The 16,050-nt window shown below is 44.8% G+C and overlaps 2 protein-coding genes across 5 annotated transcripts in view; one reads left to right on the forward strand and one right to left on the reverse strand.

Annotated features, from left to right (window-relative positions):
* Window positions 1–408: 408 nt before the first annotated feature.
* The window catches only part of filip1l (filamin A interacting protein 1-like), a 63,177-nt gene continuing 47,535 nt past the window's right edge, over window positions 409–16,050 (reverse strand). For 2 of the 3 annotated variants that reach the window (XM_023803533.2, XM_023803627.2), the window contains exons 5-11: window positions 12,340–15,145; window positions 7,910–8,051; window positions 4,772–4,873; window positions 4,286–4,401; window positions 3,960–4,121; window positions 3,073–3,299; window positions 409–1,214 (exon numbers count right to left, since the gene is read on the reverse strand). In XM_023803533.2, the coding sequence (XP_023659301.1) occupies window positions 1,091–1,214; window positions 3,073–3,299; window positions 3,960–4,121; window positions 4,286–4,401; window positions 4,772–4,873; window positions 7,910–8,051; window positions 12,340–15,145 (3,679 nt within the window). In that variant the 3' untranslated portion in view covers window positions 409–1,090. Of the gene's footprint in view, window positions 1,215–3,072; window positions 3,300–3,959; window positions 4,122–4,285; window positions 4,402–4,771; window positions 4,874–5,849; window positions 5,951–7,909; window positions 8,052–12,339; window positions 15,146–16,050 lie in introns of those variants that run through there. The other variant, XR_002837135.1, reaches the window with a different exon arrangement.
* cmss1 (cms1 ribosomal small subunit homolog) overlaps window positions 6,579–16,050 on the forward strand; it is a 65,755-nt gene continuing 56,283 nt past the window's right edge. For both annotated transcript variants that reach the window (XM_023804319.2, XM_072698799.1), the window contains exon 1: window positions 6,579–6,703. In XM_023804319.2, the coding sequence (XP_023660087.1) occupies window positions 6,658–6,703 (46 nt within the window). In that variant the 5' untranslated portion in view covers window positions 6,579–6,657. The remainder of the gene's footprint in view (window positions 6,704–16,050) is intronic.

Consider the following 16,050-nt stretch of genomic DNA (forward strand, 5'->3'; position numbering starts at 1 on the left):
CAGACTTTTCAAGGACCAAATCATATAAATGTAGACACTGAGCTCATTACACAAAGTTATAAAGGAACAGATGGGAGGGTAGTTTGCAGTAAAAAGGGGGGGGGGCTGATTTCAGCAATGAAAATAAGCCTCAGTCTCTCCATTCCTCTCACACTCCTCCCCTATATCAGCTGCAGGATACAACAATATGGACAGTACGATCAGAGCTCCCGTCACAGTGGGTGCTGGCAAACTATTCCTGCAAACACCTCCCACGTTCTCCAACACCCCCGACGTGGCAGACAGAGTAAATGCCAAACCACCTAACCATCTGGCACCGATGGCGTATTAATAACAGGTGAACAGACAAACTCAGAAAAGAAAGCTTCAAGTTCTCGCCATTTATGCTACGCTGACGCGGGACCCCAGTCAGATGCAACCTGGTTTTAAAATTTATTTTCAACCAAAGCTGCAGAAACTCAATAACGCAACCAAACAAAACACACATGCACACAGACAGGTAGACGATAAACTTAAATAGATCTGCAGAACATACAGGTACATTTACTTCTACACAGATCAGTTTACATGCAAAGGATTTCATGGATATTACTTCCCTTGAAAAATAGCATATAAATATTAAGTTAATACATTCAATTAAAAAGGCTATACAGATACAAAATCCTTCATGTCAAAAATAATCCTATTAATGTGGAATGTTTTCATTTTCACCCCCTTTTCAGACACAATATTTTATCAATTTTTAAAAAGCTTTTTGTTCCTTTTTTTAATTAGAAATGTAGCCCTAAGCCAAAGTCTTTGGGAATAAGGCAGCCGCGGCAGTTCAGATGAGGTCAAATAAATCCCTTCTCCGAGCTGTTTCCCCCTTAACATTTTAGGGGATATTTCCAGCAGTGCCCTGGAGGCCGCCGGCTTTCAGCGGAGATCTGGGCTAAAGCGCCATGCCACAAACACGGATTTCCACGGCAACTCGTTACTGCACCGCTGGAGCCTCGAAGATCAGTCGGACGGAGGCCGAGCATCACCCTGCACTACAGCGACGATTAAGTGAGCGGCATCTGGCACCAGAGCAGCCCCCCAAAGTCTGACGCTAGCTCGGACCACCGTTTGGCAAGGCTACATCCGCCGTGCTGCTCTGTGTCTTGCCCACAATCTTCTCCAACTCTTCAAGGCATGGAGAGATGAGGTGACTCTGTGTGCGGGCCATCTTAAACCTGGAGAGCAAGGGTACAATGAATGTTCGTGCACCAGGACAGATCTGCCCGGGTTTCTGTTCACAACAGCCCCTTTTCTGAAATTAAGGCTCTGCTGATACATATATTTTCCACATGGAGAGAATCACATGGACAAAATGGAAATTAATACAATACAAATAATCCAAGATGACAAGAGCCTCATATTTAAACTTTAAGCATTTTAAACAGTATAAAAAATGTCCAGCATAGATGTAAAACAGCTTAAAATTCATAAAGCTATACACTTAATAGGGATGGATATTTTAGGTAGACTTACTAATCAAATTTCACCGGTCATTATTCAAATAACCCTGCCCCCACCCCAAACACAGAGAAACATGAATCAAATATTGAACAGAATATTCATTTCTTACCACACAAAATGAGATATTACTTCTTGTTACAAAATAACACAAAACATTATAAAGTTGCATGAGTAAATTACATTGAAACTGAAATGAACCTGAAGAGACAGGTCAAGTGCAGCACCATAGAATCATCTAATTACCTATGACTGGGGCAGTTAAGGCGAAAGGAGACTTTTAATAACACAATCCCAACAACACTTCTCTGGCTTAAATGTTACTCCATTAATGCATTTCCATACATAATGAGACACCACTCGCTGCTGCAAAAAGATAACATCAGTAGTAGCCTTCAAAGCAAGGCTGAATGACACTGAAAAGGGAAAAATTATACATTTTCAGTGACAGTTAAAACAACTTTTTAGTGGTAACTAAATTAAGCCCCCAACTGTTTTCCCATCTCCAGCGCTTCACTCAACATAACAGCCTGACTGCACTGCGCGCGGCCTAACTGTGCGCAGCCTAACTGTGCGCGTGACACAGCCTGACTGCACTACACGCAGCCCAAATGTGCGCGTGACACAGCCTGACTGCACTGCGCGCAGCCTAACTGTGCGCGTGACACAGCCTGACTGCACTGCGCGCAGCCTGACTGCACTGCACGCAGCCTGACTGCACTGCACGCAGCCTGACTGCACTGCACGCAGCCTGACTGCACTGCACGCAGCCTGACTGCACGCAGCCTGACTGCACTGCACGCAGCCTGACTGCACTGCACGCAGCCTGACTGCACTGCACGCAGCCTGACTGCACTGCACGCAGCCTGACTGCACTGCACGCAGCCTGACTGCACTGCACGCAGCCTGACTGTGCGCGTGACACAGCCTGACTGCACTGCACGCAGCCTGACTGTGCGCGTGACACAGCCTGACTGCACTGCACGCAGCCCGACTGTGCGCGTGACACAGCCTGACTGCACTGCACGAAGCCCAACTGTGTGCGTGACACAGCCTGACTGCACTGCACGAAGCCCAACTGTGCGCGTGACACAGCCTGACTGCACTGCACGAAGACTAGCGGATTTGTTGTGGGAAGTGAGTAACGGGTGCTGTGTGCAACCAAATGACACCAAAGTAGTGAATGAAGGGGGACGTAGGCCCCCACCCTTGTCAAACACAGTAATCTGTTATTGTTTCAAATTCACACTGGACAAAGTTACCGCTAATGAAAGCCAAAGGTCATCTATTGACCAGTTCTTGTTCTCCTCACTCATTTGTGCTAAATTTCTGAAGTGTGCCACACTATCAGTGAGCAAGGATGAAAAAGATTATAATCAGCTGACAGAGCACTTGCAAAAACCGCTGGCAGAGCTCACAAAAACAGTAGCGGTAAACATCAGAAGAAATTTATGGATAAATGGATAAACTATAAAGTTGTTAAATACTAGCGAAAATAGCTGTTATTTGATTTCGTGTTTTTTCTTGTGCTTGAATATTATCCCGCACTTTAGACTATGCAGTGTGTGAACTCACCTTCTTAGCAGTTCCTGGGCCTGACCGAGCCCGGGCCGTTGGTGATGCAGGGCAGAGGCACAGAGGTCCGCCAACACGCCGTAGCACTGCTCCCTGAGGGCGTTGTGGCTGCTGGTGTCCCACTGCGGCAGCGCGCTGACGTAACGCCAGGCCACCAGTGCGTACTCCAGCACTGCGCTCCAGCGCTGCGCCTGAACCAACAACCGGCCGCCCTCCTGACACGACCGCTGAGAAGGGGGAGAGTCTCCAGTCAACCACCTGGAGGGCCAATGAGGTCCTCAAACACCACCATCACTACTCGGTACAATCAGCACACCTTTAAGTGGCAATGCGAGGTCTACAACAGCCCCACTGAAGGACAATTCATACTTTTCCATGTGCGCTTTTGGTTGGGGACGAGGATGACAAATTTCATCATCGGGGGTTGCTTGCGGACAGCTGTGGCTGGGGCACGTGCAGCCCAGACTTTTGTGTCTAGCGGAGCCTAGGCACGTCTGTGCGCATTGACTGCGCATGTGTAAGATGATGGATTAGTTATTTCCAGTGGGTAGCAGTGAGTACTTTCACAGGTAAACAACGAAAGAGTGGAGGAAAAAATAGTTGTGATAATTATGGTGATCAGCTGCATGAGGTGATCAGCTGATGGCCTTAAGGCATCAGATGCTAACATGCTGCCCAGTTTAGCAGGTCTGGTCCCAGCACAGAGACACACATGATGTCATATTGACTCGTTACGACCAAGTCAATGTCTGCTCTTGCGGTTCCACAAGCTTGAGGTAAAGTTTTCACAGCGGCTCCAGCCCAGCCATCAACCACTAGTAGAGACATTTTGTATCATTCTGGTGCACAGCAGCACCAAAAGAGCCGCGCCCAGTGCATCAGCGTACCTTGAATGCCTGGAGGTGGGGGTAGGCTTTCCTGTAACAGTGTGCATCTCGGTTGGACCCAAGGCGGGAGTACGGTATGGATCTGTAGATATTGGTCTTCTTCAGGTGCAGATCCTCCTGCAAGAGCTTCAAGTCTGAGCCAACAGACGCAACTGCTGTCTCCTACAAGCAAACACACAACGTGCAGACGGTGAACAGAAGGTTAGGGTGCGATTCACTATGCGGTCTCCACCCCAACTCCAGTAATACTGGATAACATCAGCATCCAAACACAAATGCTGGCTAACACACCTCAGTGCGGGTAGGTGAGAAACAAGCCGCCGTACCTTCTGCTGGAAGATGAGGGAGCGGATGAGGTGGACAAGTTGCTGCTGTGAAATAGACACTTGCTCTGCCTGCAGATCCTCTGGCCTGGTCGCAGATGAAGCCTTAACATCAGCCTCTACGACCAGAGAATCAAATCAGTAAGAACAGACCTCGTGTAAACCCTGGGTCTCTGGAAATCTACATACACCCCCAAAAACATTTCAGTTTAGCAGAGCAAAGATTCCCGAAACAACATAAGGTGGTAACAAGTCTAAAAAGAGCTGCTGTATAGTTCTGCACTTTTACACTGCCCTGAAAAAGAACACCCCTGGAGCAGTGACACGGTTTTAACTACATGCCAGAGTTTTAAGTTCTTAAGTTTTAGGCAACTTACAACAGGAACCAGGCCTCTCAAAGCTGAGGTTACCGTTTGATCGTGGAGCGGGAGACCTATGGCAAAGAGATGTTTGTAAAACGTCTAGATCGCTGTCGAAGGGTGTACTCACTTGCACGACTTGGCAGAGAGCGAGGCGCAGGATTTCTGGAGCTGCAGGCTGGCGACCCCATACGGGAATTCAGCACATCCAAGTAGGAGCGTCTTATATGAGCTGCAAAGCACAGTCATGTTACGCGTGTCTGATCACACCTGCGTACAGGATCAGCCAGTCAACACACACACCCTACTGCTAGCGAAGTATCGATCCACGGGGGCGGGAAATCCTATAAGCGACATAGGCGGCCGCCTAGAGCACCAACTGCAGAGGGGGCGCCGACTTGCCAGCTAATTTCACTTCGCCACGGGCGGGCGGGGTGTTCGCCTAGGGCGCCACATCGGCTAGGACCGGTACTGCCGACCCCCCAGAACACGTGTAGGCCCCTGCCAAACTTTTTACTCAACTAATATGTAGAACTGTAGTCCGAGATAAATACAAAGTCCGGGCCGATCAAGATCTTCACAACCATTAGTAATATTTAATTTAAAAATAGTAAGTAGTATTAGTCGGGGAGGAGGGGTAAGTCACTGGTAAACTGGTCCGTAGTCGGCAACTTTCACTTTGTTTTAACATAATAATTATTAATAATCAATATAATATGTAACAAAAAGGGCTCGTTAGATTCCCTGATTATACCCTCCACTGTCCCGCTATCGTCTAATTTATTTCACAACAAGTAAAATCGCAAATGTGACTAAGTGGGAGTTTTTCTGCAATTTCAAAATTTGTTATATAGTTTTTTAATGTTAAAATATCTGGGGAGGGGGTAATGGTTGGCGGGGGAAATCGGCCTCCAAATGAAGGCAGACCCGCCAAAATCCGGGTAGTTACAATGGGGTCAGGAACACACCAGCCGAACCATTTAAATACGTTTCCTTTATGCTATATTCTAGTTTGCATGGTTACTATAGTTATTATGATAACAAGTAGAAAAATTCAACATAAAAATGAGTTTCTCCATTCTTATCAGTGAGGGCCCCTGCCCGCCCAATCTGACGGAGGGAAATTTAAAGCGCCCCGCTTTCTCGTTGCAGACAACAGAACCCGGTCATTTTAGTGTATGTATTATTTCTGTGAGGAAATCGTTTACCTGCTATCCTGGGCTGAGGTGCGGGAATTTCCACCAGGACTTGCCTTCTTTCACAGGCGGCTGCCATCCTCGGCTAGCTGACTCCGCTGCCTCGGCCTCTGCTACCCTGACAGCCCCGGAGGCGCAGTTTCAGGTGGAAACCACGACAAAACGGGCCGTATAGCAACTAACAGGGCGCCCGGCGCAGCTCCCCTCACTGCTCCCGCAAATATCTACCCGGAGCGGTGCTGTGACGCCAGCGTTAAACTTCCCAATTAAGCAGCAAAATAACACATCCTCCTCCGCATCCCTTATATAAAACAACACTCATGAAATTGCACGATAATTATTACCAAGACGCTTCACGCACCTTCCCGCTTGTTTTAATAAATAAATGAAAAGTGCTAGTACAAAAACAGGGGGAATTTACCGCGCGGGCGTGGCCTCAGCTTTACTGTCCGCCGATTGGCTCGCTGCGTGGTGCCGCTTAAATTCTGATTGGCTTGAGATTTCTAGGGCTTTTAAATATTGCTCCTCCCCCACTGTATTTCTGTATGTAAATGATTCAGTACCACGTGGAAGACACTTTTACAGTACTGCTGTTTCGACGGGTGGATGGTTAAAGGGCAGAATTGCACATATTTTGTATTCATAATTAATTATTTATAGTTTTTGTTAAAATTAGATCGCCTTTATTATTACTAGATAGCCATCAGATCAAAAGACACACAAGGCATTTTTTTCCGAGTATCCTTTTTGATCGAATATGCTGTAAGTAAACCAAAGACTATTTAAATCCCCAGTTACAGCGGTAGTTTAAGTTTTGCAAATGGCAGACACTTTGGGAGAGGACTGGTGGAAAGCCGACAGTTCAGGTAAATGTATTGTAAGAACTATGTTCTTACTATTTTTTTTACATTCACAAAGGCGACCGTACCGCAGTAAAATGTTTATTGAATGCGATTCTATAAAAGCTGCCTGTCGACATGCACGAATGATGCCTGATGATTTCACTGAGTACCCACGTTGTACTGATCTCCACGCTCGTTTAAAGGGAGTGATTTGTGTATGTTGTTGTCTGTTTATATCGTTCAATTTCCGCTACCATCAAGTTAACGATCTGCTCATGAATGATTAAAATCTCACTGAGCTTGATTCTCGTAAATATAGTTTATACTGGATTGGTTCTTTGGAACAGTTCTCGCCGATTAAGATATTTAGCTAATTGCTTCATTTTGCCGCTCCCAAAAGTACGTCGCATCATTTTTATGAATGTTTTAAGATCGTTTTTCATGTTAGTGTTAATTAATCTTAATGCCTACAGATGCTAGTCCACAATAGATGTTAATAGGTCTGTTTAGTTCACTTCCGGATTTTGCAGCCAGTCTGTAAATGCACGTTGCAATATAAATTGTTTTTTTTTATAATAGTGGTTTATGGGTTGTTTAAAATCTCCATTATATTTAGTAATAGCGTTACCAGATAATTAAATTTTTAGGATCGTTATGTTGTATTCCCCCACTAGGGTGCAGTATTTCGATATAGATCATTGTAGTTCATTCTGATTCCTGCAGTTTGGAGTTTACCTTGGCAAGAAGCATCGTTAATTCATAGTAATTTTTACGCGAAGACATTTATTAGTACATAACTAATATGATAATGATTTTCTGTAAATATGCTCTTCTGTAGAAACTGAACTTCAAATTCTACATGTATGTTCCAAAATAACTACTCTGCACTGTTCACAGGCAATAGTACAAAAGCAAATGTGATTAAAAATGTGACATTAGCTGATAAAGAAACATTACTGTTCAAAATTGAGTTTTTTTGTAGTGAAGTTCAACTTCTTTGTCCTTTTATCAGTGCTGCTACTTTTAAAGTAGGTTCATGAGAATCTATAACACAAGGGCCTTCAAGCTGGAAAGAGACTTTTTAAGTGAAAGTGGGCAAAATTCATTATTGCTCAACAGTCAGTTAGAGATTAGCAGTTAGTGGAATAAGCTGCTGTCCAAAAAGAGTTGCCTTTCAGATTTTGGTAGCCCGGTTTGCCTTGTTGAGGTTGTGTGGTCCGGATATCGCACCCGAGTCTTTGGCAGCCTGTGCGGGTGGTTGGCCTTTGCTCTGTCCTGACTGAGTCCTGGTGCTCCCCCCTCCGAAGGTGCCGTGGCCTTTCGGCTTCGGGATTCTTGTCGGGCCGGGATATCGGAAGGCTTCTAGAGGAACCTGGAATTAGATGCACAGACGGAGTGTTTATGTACATCAGTCACAAGCGTGTGAATGATGAAGGCGGCACAGCTAATGGAGAATCCTGTGGGAACCACGACGATGATTGGGAGACTTCTGGATGTTAGTTGCCCTACAAAGGTTCACATCCCCGCCGATATAATTTCTCTTTATATGGTCTTTTACGAATGACAAGGAGTTTACAAGACCAGGCAGGAAGTGACACATGTTGACTTTTACCATAGATCAAACTGAAAGCTCATCTGTGTTTTTATTTAATGTTCTCTATTTAGTAGAGAACATGCCCAGCAGCAGTACTTTTGTATTTTCATCCTGTCAGTTCATATTATTGAAATTAGGGTTCGTCTTAGTAAAAAGGGCATAATGACTAATGTGCTGAAAAAAGGGTTTGATTTACAGTATATGGGAAGACATCTGGTCAGTGGAAGTTGGTACCAGGTTGTTACCAGAAGAGGGCGCTCTAGTCACTTGTAAATTATGGACACCCGTTGCTTTTACTCTGTGTGTACTACTCTGCATTTCTTTTCCTCTCTGTGCATCTGTGAGAAACACAACTGGCAGCTCTGGTTCTTCATTGACACACAACAGCCAAACAAAGTATTAAAAATATTTATCTGTGTCTGACTAGTAGCAAAATAATTGGTGAGATGGCTTATAGTTTGACCCACGACTGGCATTTATTTTTTGTGTTTCTTTTAGCATGAGAAAGATTATTGGTAGATTGAAGGAGTTTTTTGCTTTTTACAGTGGATTTCCGTTTTCCCCAGTAGCATCCTGTGTTGCACTAAGGCAGTATTCCTCGCATGTGATCTCCAGTTTCCATAGCCTGATAAAGCCAATTCATGGAGTGAAAACTGCACAGGGAATTCGTTTCAGACCATCGTGGTTGTAAATGGTTTTTAATGTTTTGCAAATGGAATAATAAAAAAAAAAGCCCAGACTGTGTTTTTTAAATAATTTACAGTATATGTTTGAAATGTATCCTAGATAGAGGAACAGCATTGGGGTGCCTTCCTAAAACAACATGTGAGATGTTACTGCAGAGGTCCATTTCTGTTGATATGGTATTTTGTCTGTATCACGGCGAGTGGGTTCCAGCAGGAACCGGCCTCCTGTCCGTCCCGAGGCAGCCTGTCTCCATGGCGACCAAACACAGGGATTTGTTTAGAGCCTGGCTCAGCGAGGCACTTCACTGCAGAGCCCCGGCTTGGGAATTCTGCTCTGCTCGCGATGCGAAGCCTCCCCCCTCGAGCATCTCGCTGTGCGCCCGTCTAATTATCTCGGAGGGGTACACATTCATTACTTGTTCCCATTCATTATGCCTCCCTTGGAGGTATAACACGGAGATGAGCTCTGAGTGTCTCCTGAGTTAAATTATCATTTTGAAAATCAGGATGTGGGCGGGGGGGGGGGGGTTCTATAGCAGTGCTCAGTGATGGTACTTAATAGAATGGAAGCTGTGTCTAGGCTGCAAAAGGTATGATTGGGAGTGAGGGGCCTGGATTGTCTGGGGCACTTAGAGGGAAGACCAGTGCCTAGTCCTTGGGTTTCCTCTGTTTCATTCAGGTAATTAAAGAAGAACACTTGTTTATGTGTGTATATGTCCTCCTAATACAGTCATTTACAGGAGCTTGCCCTGTTTCCAGTGCTCCGTGTGAGCTGCTGTGTTCCGTGTTCCTCCACTGACACCTACCTTAGAACACCATACTCTGAAGGTAGCTTACTCTGCTCATGGAGAGGTGATGACACATGAGGCAGACTGCTGTGCTCGGTAAACAGGTGGAATGCGCTTTATTGGGGTCATGCTGATACCCATAATGACTGGTGCCTTGTTCAGGCTGCCAGTGTTTCCTGGCTCTTCCCTGCGGCCTGCGAAGCGGGTGGGGGATACAGTTTCCAAACTGCACAGATTCCAATGAAATCGATTTAACGGGTAACTCTTTACGTTGACACCATGTCACGGTGCACCCCCACCCTGAACTCGCAATGTAATTTGTGTGTGTGTATATGTATGTGTATTGAATGAGCAGCTGTTAAGTCTGGCCAATCAAAAGGCGACTTTGTTCAGAGCAACCATGAATGTCCTTAGCTGGAGGGACAGAGACGGTACTATTCTTGACTGTGACTGTCTCCCAAAGTCAAAGTCAGTCAGTTTTGTGTGAAAGTAGGGCATAGACAGTACTTTGAGTTTCAGGTCAGGCATCATCAATCTTGCACTATTAGGTTGAAGTCCTAGGACGTTCCTTGTGGGTGAGCTGGTTAGAATGTGACCATGGCAATAAAAATCTGTGTTTATACTTAACATTCTTCAAACTAGAATGTGTTTATCGGAGTTATCTTTCGATAAAGGCAGCTGCATTAGAGTACAACTGTATGTTTTGTAGTGTAATTTGTTTTTTGTCTTGTCAGATGATAACTTGCAGAGTGCCTAGCCCTGATATTTACTTATATATTTTGATGAAGATCTTAAAATGTCAAAAGGAGAAAATGACTCGGGGCAGCAAAGAAGCATGCTGAACTAGGTTGGCTTGATCTTGCTATAAAAGTGTCTGGTAATTCACATGCATTTTAAAAACACAGTTACTGTTTGCCTAAAGTTGGAGCAAATCCCAATCTGCATAGATTATATGCTGTATCTTCACAGCATGTAAATGTACAACATGACGCTACACAATGCAGATTTGAGTCTTCATATCGCCCAGCTGATTAATTAACAGTTAAGGTTACTAAACAGTTACGAGACTGTGGTGTCTAAACGTGTGGTTAATGTGTGGCTTAATAAATGCCCCAGACATTTTTTGCCACATTTTAACCTATTTAGAATATTTTGGAAATTCATTTTTCCACAATTCCTGTTTTTCCTATTGGCACAAGAGACATTTTTCGGCTCAAAGACTTTGATAAATGAAGGCTAACCTACCAATTGATTCAAGATATCTTCATGATGTGTTGAGTGTATTGAGTACTGATACTTACCTCTCTGCTAGGAAATTATTTGCTCTCTATTTTGTCCAACACAGCAATCCAAACAGGCAGTATTGTAGTTGCTTTGGCATGCATGTATCGATATACCAATTTTGTTGGATATTGTGGAGCATTTGAGAATGTTTCTACAAGAAATAAATTTAGACACACTGAGAAGTGGAGCCACAGAGAGGTCAGTTCCATGAAGACTGATGTTGTTCAGTCTCAATGTTCAGAGTCATCTGAGCCATTTAAGAGCTCCAGTGTGTCATCAGAGGAGGTTAAAGTCAGAGAAATCGGAACCCATGCAGACCTGAGCCTGCAGCTCCCGAGTTCCTCTGTTTCGGATAGACTGTGAAACTATGACATCAGCCTAAGGCTGTGCTCAGCCAAACAAACGCACGGTGGAACTTTGTGCCTTTTCTTCATATAAATTCAGAATGTTAACATGTAGCTGATATCAAAAATAAAACCTGAGAAAGTTTAAATAAACCTTGAAAAGGTGAGTTCCCCCTCAGTATAGAGTTATTTTTCTCACTGTGATTTTTTTCCCCATCAACAAAAGCACTGAACACTGCTGTTATAAAAAGTCATGCAAATTCCAGGCTAAAACCTTTTTTTCTCTCTAGTACTGGCAGTTAAGATGGTGATTTACATTATAGTGAATTGCTGAATTGGCTCATTCTTAACTGTAGAACATTTGACATTGTGGGGTAACACTCTGCAATGTGCCAAATAATTTTGCACTCCAACTTAAAGCAGGTCAATCAGTCACATTCTTTCAAAACCAGTATTTAAGACTCAAACCAAAAATATACGGTAGACCAAAATAATGAAAATAAAACAATTCAACATTTACTTATTTTAATCGATAGAAAAGAAAAATGCGCGAAAGAAACAAAAAACTACTTGTGTAACAAAATGAAAACAGTACATCTGAATAATTTTGGTACATGGTGGTTTGACATTGGGCATATACAGTAAGTGCACACAGGAGTTGACCCAGAGTAAAGATATCCATTTGCTAGTGCTTCTATAGATTTATCATTTTTGTAGTTATAGTTCATGCACACAAACATCTCCCAAAAATAACACAAAAATAAACAAAGCGCTTTTATAGGAGTCTTTGACTGTTGGTCAAGGCGGATGGAGGGAGGGAATTGTTAGGTTGTTATTTAAACTTAGAGAGGAGGCAGTTTGGGGGCATCAGTTGGTAGTTGGGTAAACAGAATTCAGTGTTGGGGGGGTTGAGTGGGTCGGTGGACTATTGGGGGTGGGGGGGTCATTCATAAAGATTACTTACTGTAATTTGTGAAGGCCTTGGGATTGGGGAGGCGGTGGGCGTTATAGTGATACTACTGGTGATTTTGTTTCCGCCTTTAGCAGGGACACCGTTGGTTAAACCTGGAGTTCTGTGTTCCTGGCTGTTGGTGTAGCTTGGACTCATGGGGCGAGATGTGCTGTTCATGGCCTGAATATAGGGGCTGCCTAAGTGGATGTGAATTTTGTTGTCCTCCGTTGTGATGACACTGGGGCCGGAACTGTTGGACCTTTGCAGCTGCCAGCTGTTCTGCTTCTCCGGAGTCACCCGGAACACCGCGTGACCTCCCAGAACCTCCACGGCCTCAGCCGACATGGAGCGCTCCGGAGTGCCGGTGGTGACGGACACTATCTGGATGGGTGACATGGCCCTGTCTGGAGTAATGGACCCGCATGAGTCTGGAGTTGTAGTTCTGGTGTAGGTGGTCATGGTAAGGGGTGAGATGGCTCTGTCAGGGGTTCCGGGTCCATCTGTTACAGTGGGGCCTTTGGCTTTGGATGGCGGGGAGATGCAGGCATTCTGAATGATGGTTATTCTTTGCTTGGGTGGGCCGCCACTGGTGGGTATAACTGCTGTGCTGGTGTAGGAGTGGGTGCTTTCTGTTGTGGGGCTGGTGATCTCCAGCATGGCTGTGTTTTGCCCATGGTCTGGGGTCACCTTGATGTGCAGGGGCTGCCCAGGTGAATGTGTCAGCACCACATCCCCTTGCTGCATGTGGTTCCCATTGGGTCTAGGTAGCACTTTACCATTTACTTGGTGTTGGCTTTCCTTGCTTCTGGGGAAAGAGACTCTCCGGAAGTTGTTGTTGGTTAAGTTGTTCACATTACTCATAAGGGAAGGACTGCACTTGGTGAGGGGAAGTTCAATGTTGTAATTCGGTTCATCTTCGTGATTATTCTCCTCGTATAGTTTCCCGTTCATCACTGCTCGCTCCAGTGGAGCCACGCTCTTGTATGCCGGGGGTTTGCTTTCAGTCGGGTCTGTCTGCACTTCCTTTGTAGAGACGTGTAAATCTGAAAAGCGCCTGCCATTCATTCCTGGCCGTAGGCTTTTGCTGAAGCGCCGGTATCTCTCCAGTTCCTTTGTCAGGTTTTCCATCTCTCTCGCCAGTTCTTTGTTCCTCACTTCTTGCTGCGTCAGTTTCTTCTGAAGAAACGTATGTTCTGATTTCATTCGACAGATGGAGTCCTCGGTGCCCATGTATTCATGGACTTTTTCTTTCAGAGCCTCCACCTCTCTGGTAAGGTGGCTTGACTTTGCTTCTTCTTCTTTTAGACGCTTATAAAGAGTGTGCTCCTGGTTGGACTCCACTTTCTCTGCCAGTTGGTATTTTGAGAGTTCCTTCCTAGATATTTCCAGTTCTTCCAACAAGGCCTTTGCACGTTCATGTTCGTTGGAGTATCTCTTTTCCAAGGACTCAAGCTCATCCTCTGTTTTCATTGAGTCACCCTCAACCACTTTCATCTCCTTGAGCTTTCGTCTGAGCCTCTCCACTTCCTGAGTGAGATCTTTCACTTTATTATCTTCTTGATGGAAGCGTTTTACAACGGGCACTTTGGTTTGCTCCTCCTTGGCTTTATTCCTGAGAAACTCTCGCTCCACAGCTTCCAGTGACTGCAGCCTCTTCTTCATCATACTGATTTTGGACTGCAGGTCATTGTTCTGTTCCTCTTCGGTTTTCAGTTTGGCCCTGAGGTCGTCCCTGTCCTTGATGGTCATACACATTTTCTCCTCAAGCTCAGCCTTGGACTTCAGGGCTTTTTTACTTTCTTCTATCAGCTTCTCAGTCACCGATGTAACTTTGTCTTGTTCAGCTTGCAGCTTACCAGTACTGTTTTGGAGCTTGTCCTCCATTTGTTTAAGCTTCTCGGCCATCGTCTTCCTCTCATCCACTAGCATGACAGTCAGTGTCTTTAGCTTGGTGAGGTCCTCTTTCAGTGTGATCTCAGTCTTCCCCAGTTGACCCTCAATGGCTTCAAGCTCTTTAATCCTCACTTTCAGTGAGTCTAGCTCATTGGAGAGGTACTTTGTGACAGTCCTCTCCTTCTCCAAGTTGCACTTTAGTGAGCAGCACTCTTGTTTGCTCTTGCTGAAAGCATCTTCCAGCTTTTCTAATTCCATTATCCTACGATTCAGCTTGTCCACTTCAGCCTTAAGGTTGCGGCCCTGACTGGACTCTTTCTCCAGCTTCTTGTTGAGGTCCCGGCACTGGTCCTCCATTTTGATTAATTCCTCATCCTTCCCCTCCATCTCCAGCACCCGCTTTCGTAATTCCTCCACCTCTGACATCAGGCTAGAGTTCCCACACTCCCCACGGTTAATTTTGTCCCGGAGGTCCTGTAGCTCCTCTTCAGCTCTACGCAGTGTCTTGTTGGTCTCCTCCAGTTCATCCAGCTGTCTACTCAGGCTGGCCAGTTTTTGCCGGAGCTGCCGGTTCTGGGCATCTTCATTGGTCAGTTTGGCAGTCATGGCCTCCTGCTCCTGGTGAAAGCGGCAAGCTTGGTCTCGCAGCTCCGCCTGCAGCTGACACACCTTGTGCTCCTCCTCCTGTGCCCTGGCCTGAGCAGAGCTCAGTTTCTCCTGCGCCTGGGCTGTATTGGCTGTCAGCTCCTGGACCTTTGCACTCTGTTGGGTAAGCTGCTCAGTCAGCCTCTGCTGCTCATCCACAACCAGCAAGGTGAACGACTTCAGCTTGGTCAGCTCCTGTTTCAGGCGGCTGGTCTTCCTGTTGTTTTCCTCCTCCTTCCGCTCCTGATAAACCTTTTCCTGATCAATCAGCAACTTCAGTCTGTAAGTGAGAAACGAGACAGACTTTGTCAGTTTGTCAAAATATTGTACCTTCATGCTCAAGAATGAAAGTGTGTGTGTCTATCCAGTTAGGAGGACATTTATCCCATTTATTGATCCTGCGTTTCCGTACCTACAGTCGCTAATATAAGCGTGCTTTCAGATTTTTATCACATGCTTTACTACACCTTATTTAATTGTACAAATAAGAATAGATATTTTAAAATATTGAACCAATGACTGACTATCATTGAAACACACCCTGTAAATTTCTAACCAGTTATTTCACAAAGCACAGTACCGAAAGACCATATCCACATTACTCCAGTAAATATATAAAAAGATTTAAAGAATAAATGTAAACATTTTATGGTCTTTGAGTCACATTTGAGTTAGATGCTGTTTAAAAGTCCTATCAAATATACTCTAAGTGCTTATATAAATACGGTTTAATTTATGTAGGATTTATGAATTAAAAAAAACTGCAAATCCAGATTTTAAGCTGGATATGGAGAAGCCTGGCTGAATATAGCTCTGAGTTTACTTATCCGTAGTGAATGTGGAAGTCCATTAATATCCCTGGGTATGCAGCTCAAGCCAGGAGCTCAGTGGTTTAATATTTCAAACAATGACACTCCTGTGAAAGTTTTGCCAAGCACAGAGAACATTGATAAACACTCCCTTTACAGACCCCCCCCCAGCTTGGGAGTTCTTTGCTCTGGTCTTAGTCACAGCCCTTGGCCAGATGTGCGTAGTGTTTAGTCCGCTGTCATGGCACACAACCGCATAACGTTTTGAGAGGAAAGTGGAAAATACAGAAAAACCGCAATTTAATTGGGCACAAATTCCTTTATGTGTGTTATATTTGTGTGTTTTGTTTGTGCGCTTTGCTTCGAAGAACACAGC

The sequence above is a fragment of the Paramormyrops kingsleyae genome, chromosome 1 (genome assembly GCF_048594095.1).
Source record: "Paramormyrops kingsleyae isolate MSU_618 chromosome 1, PKINGS_0.4, whole genome shotgun sequence".
Taxonomy (NCBI): Eukaryota; Metazoa; Chordata; class Actinopteri; order Osteoglossiformes; family Mormyridae; genus Paramormyrops; species Paramormyrops kingsleyae.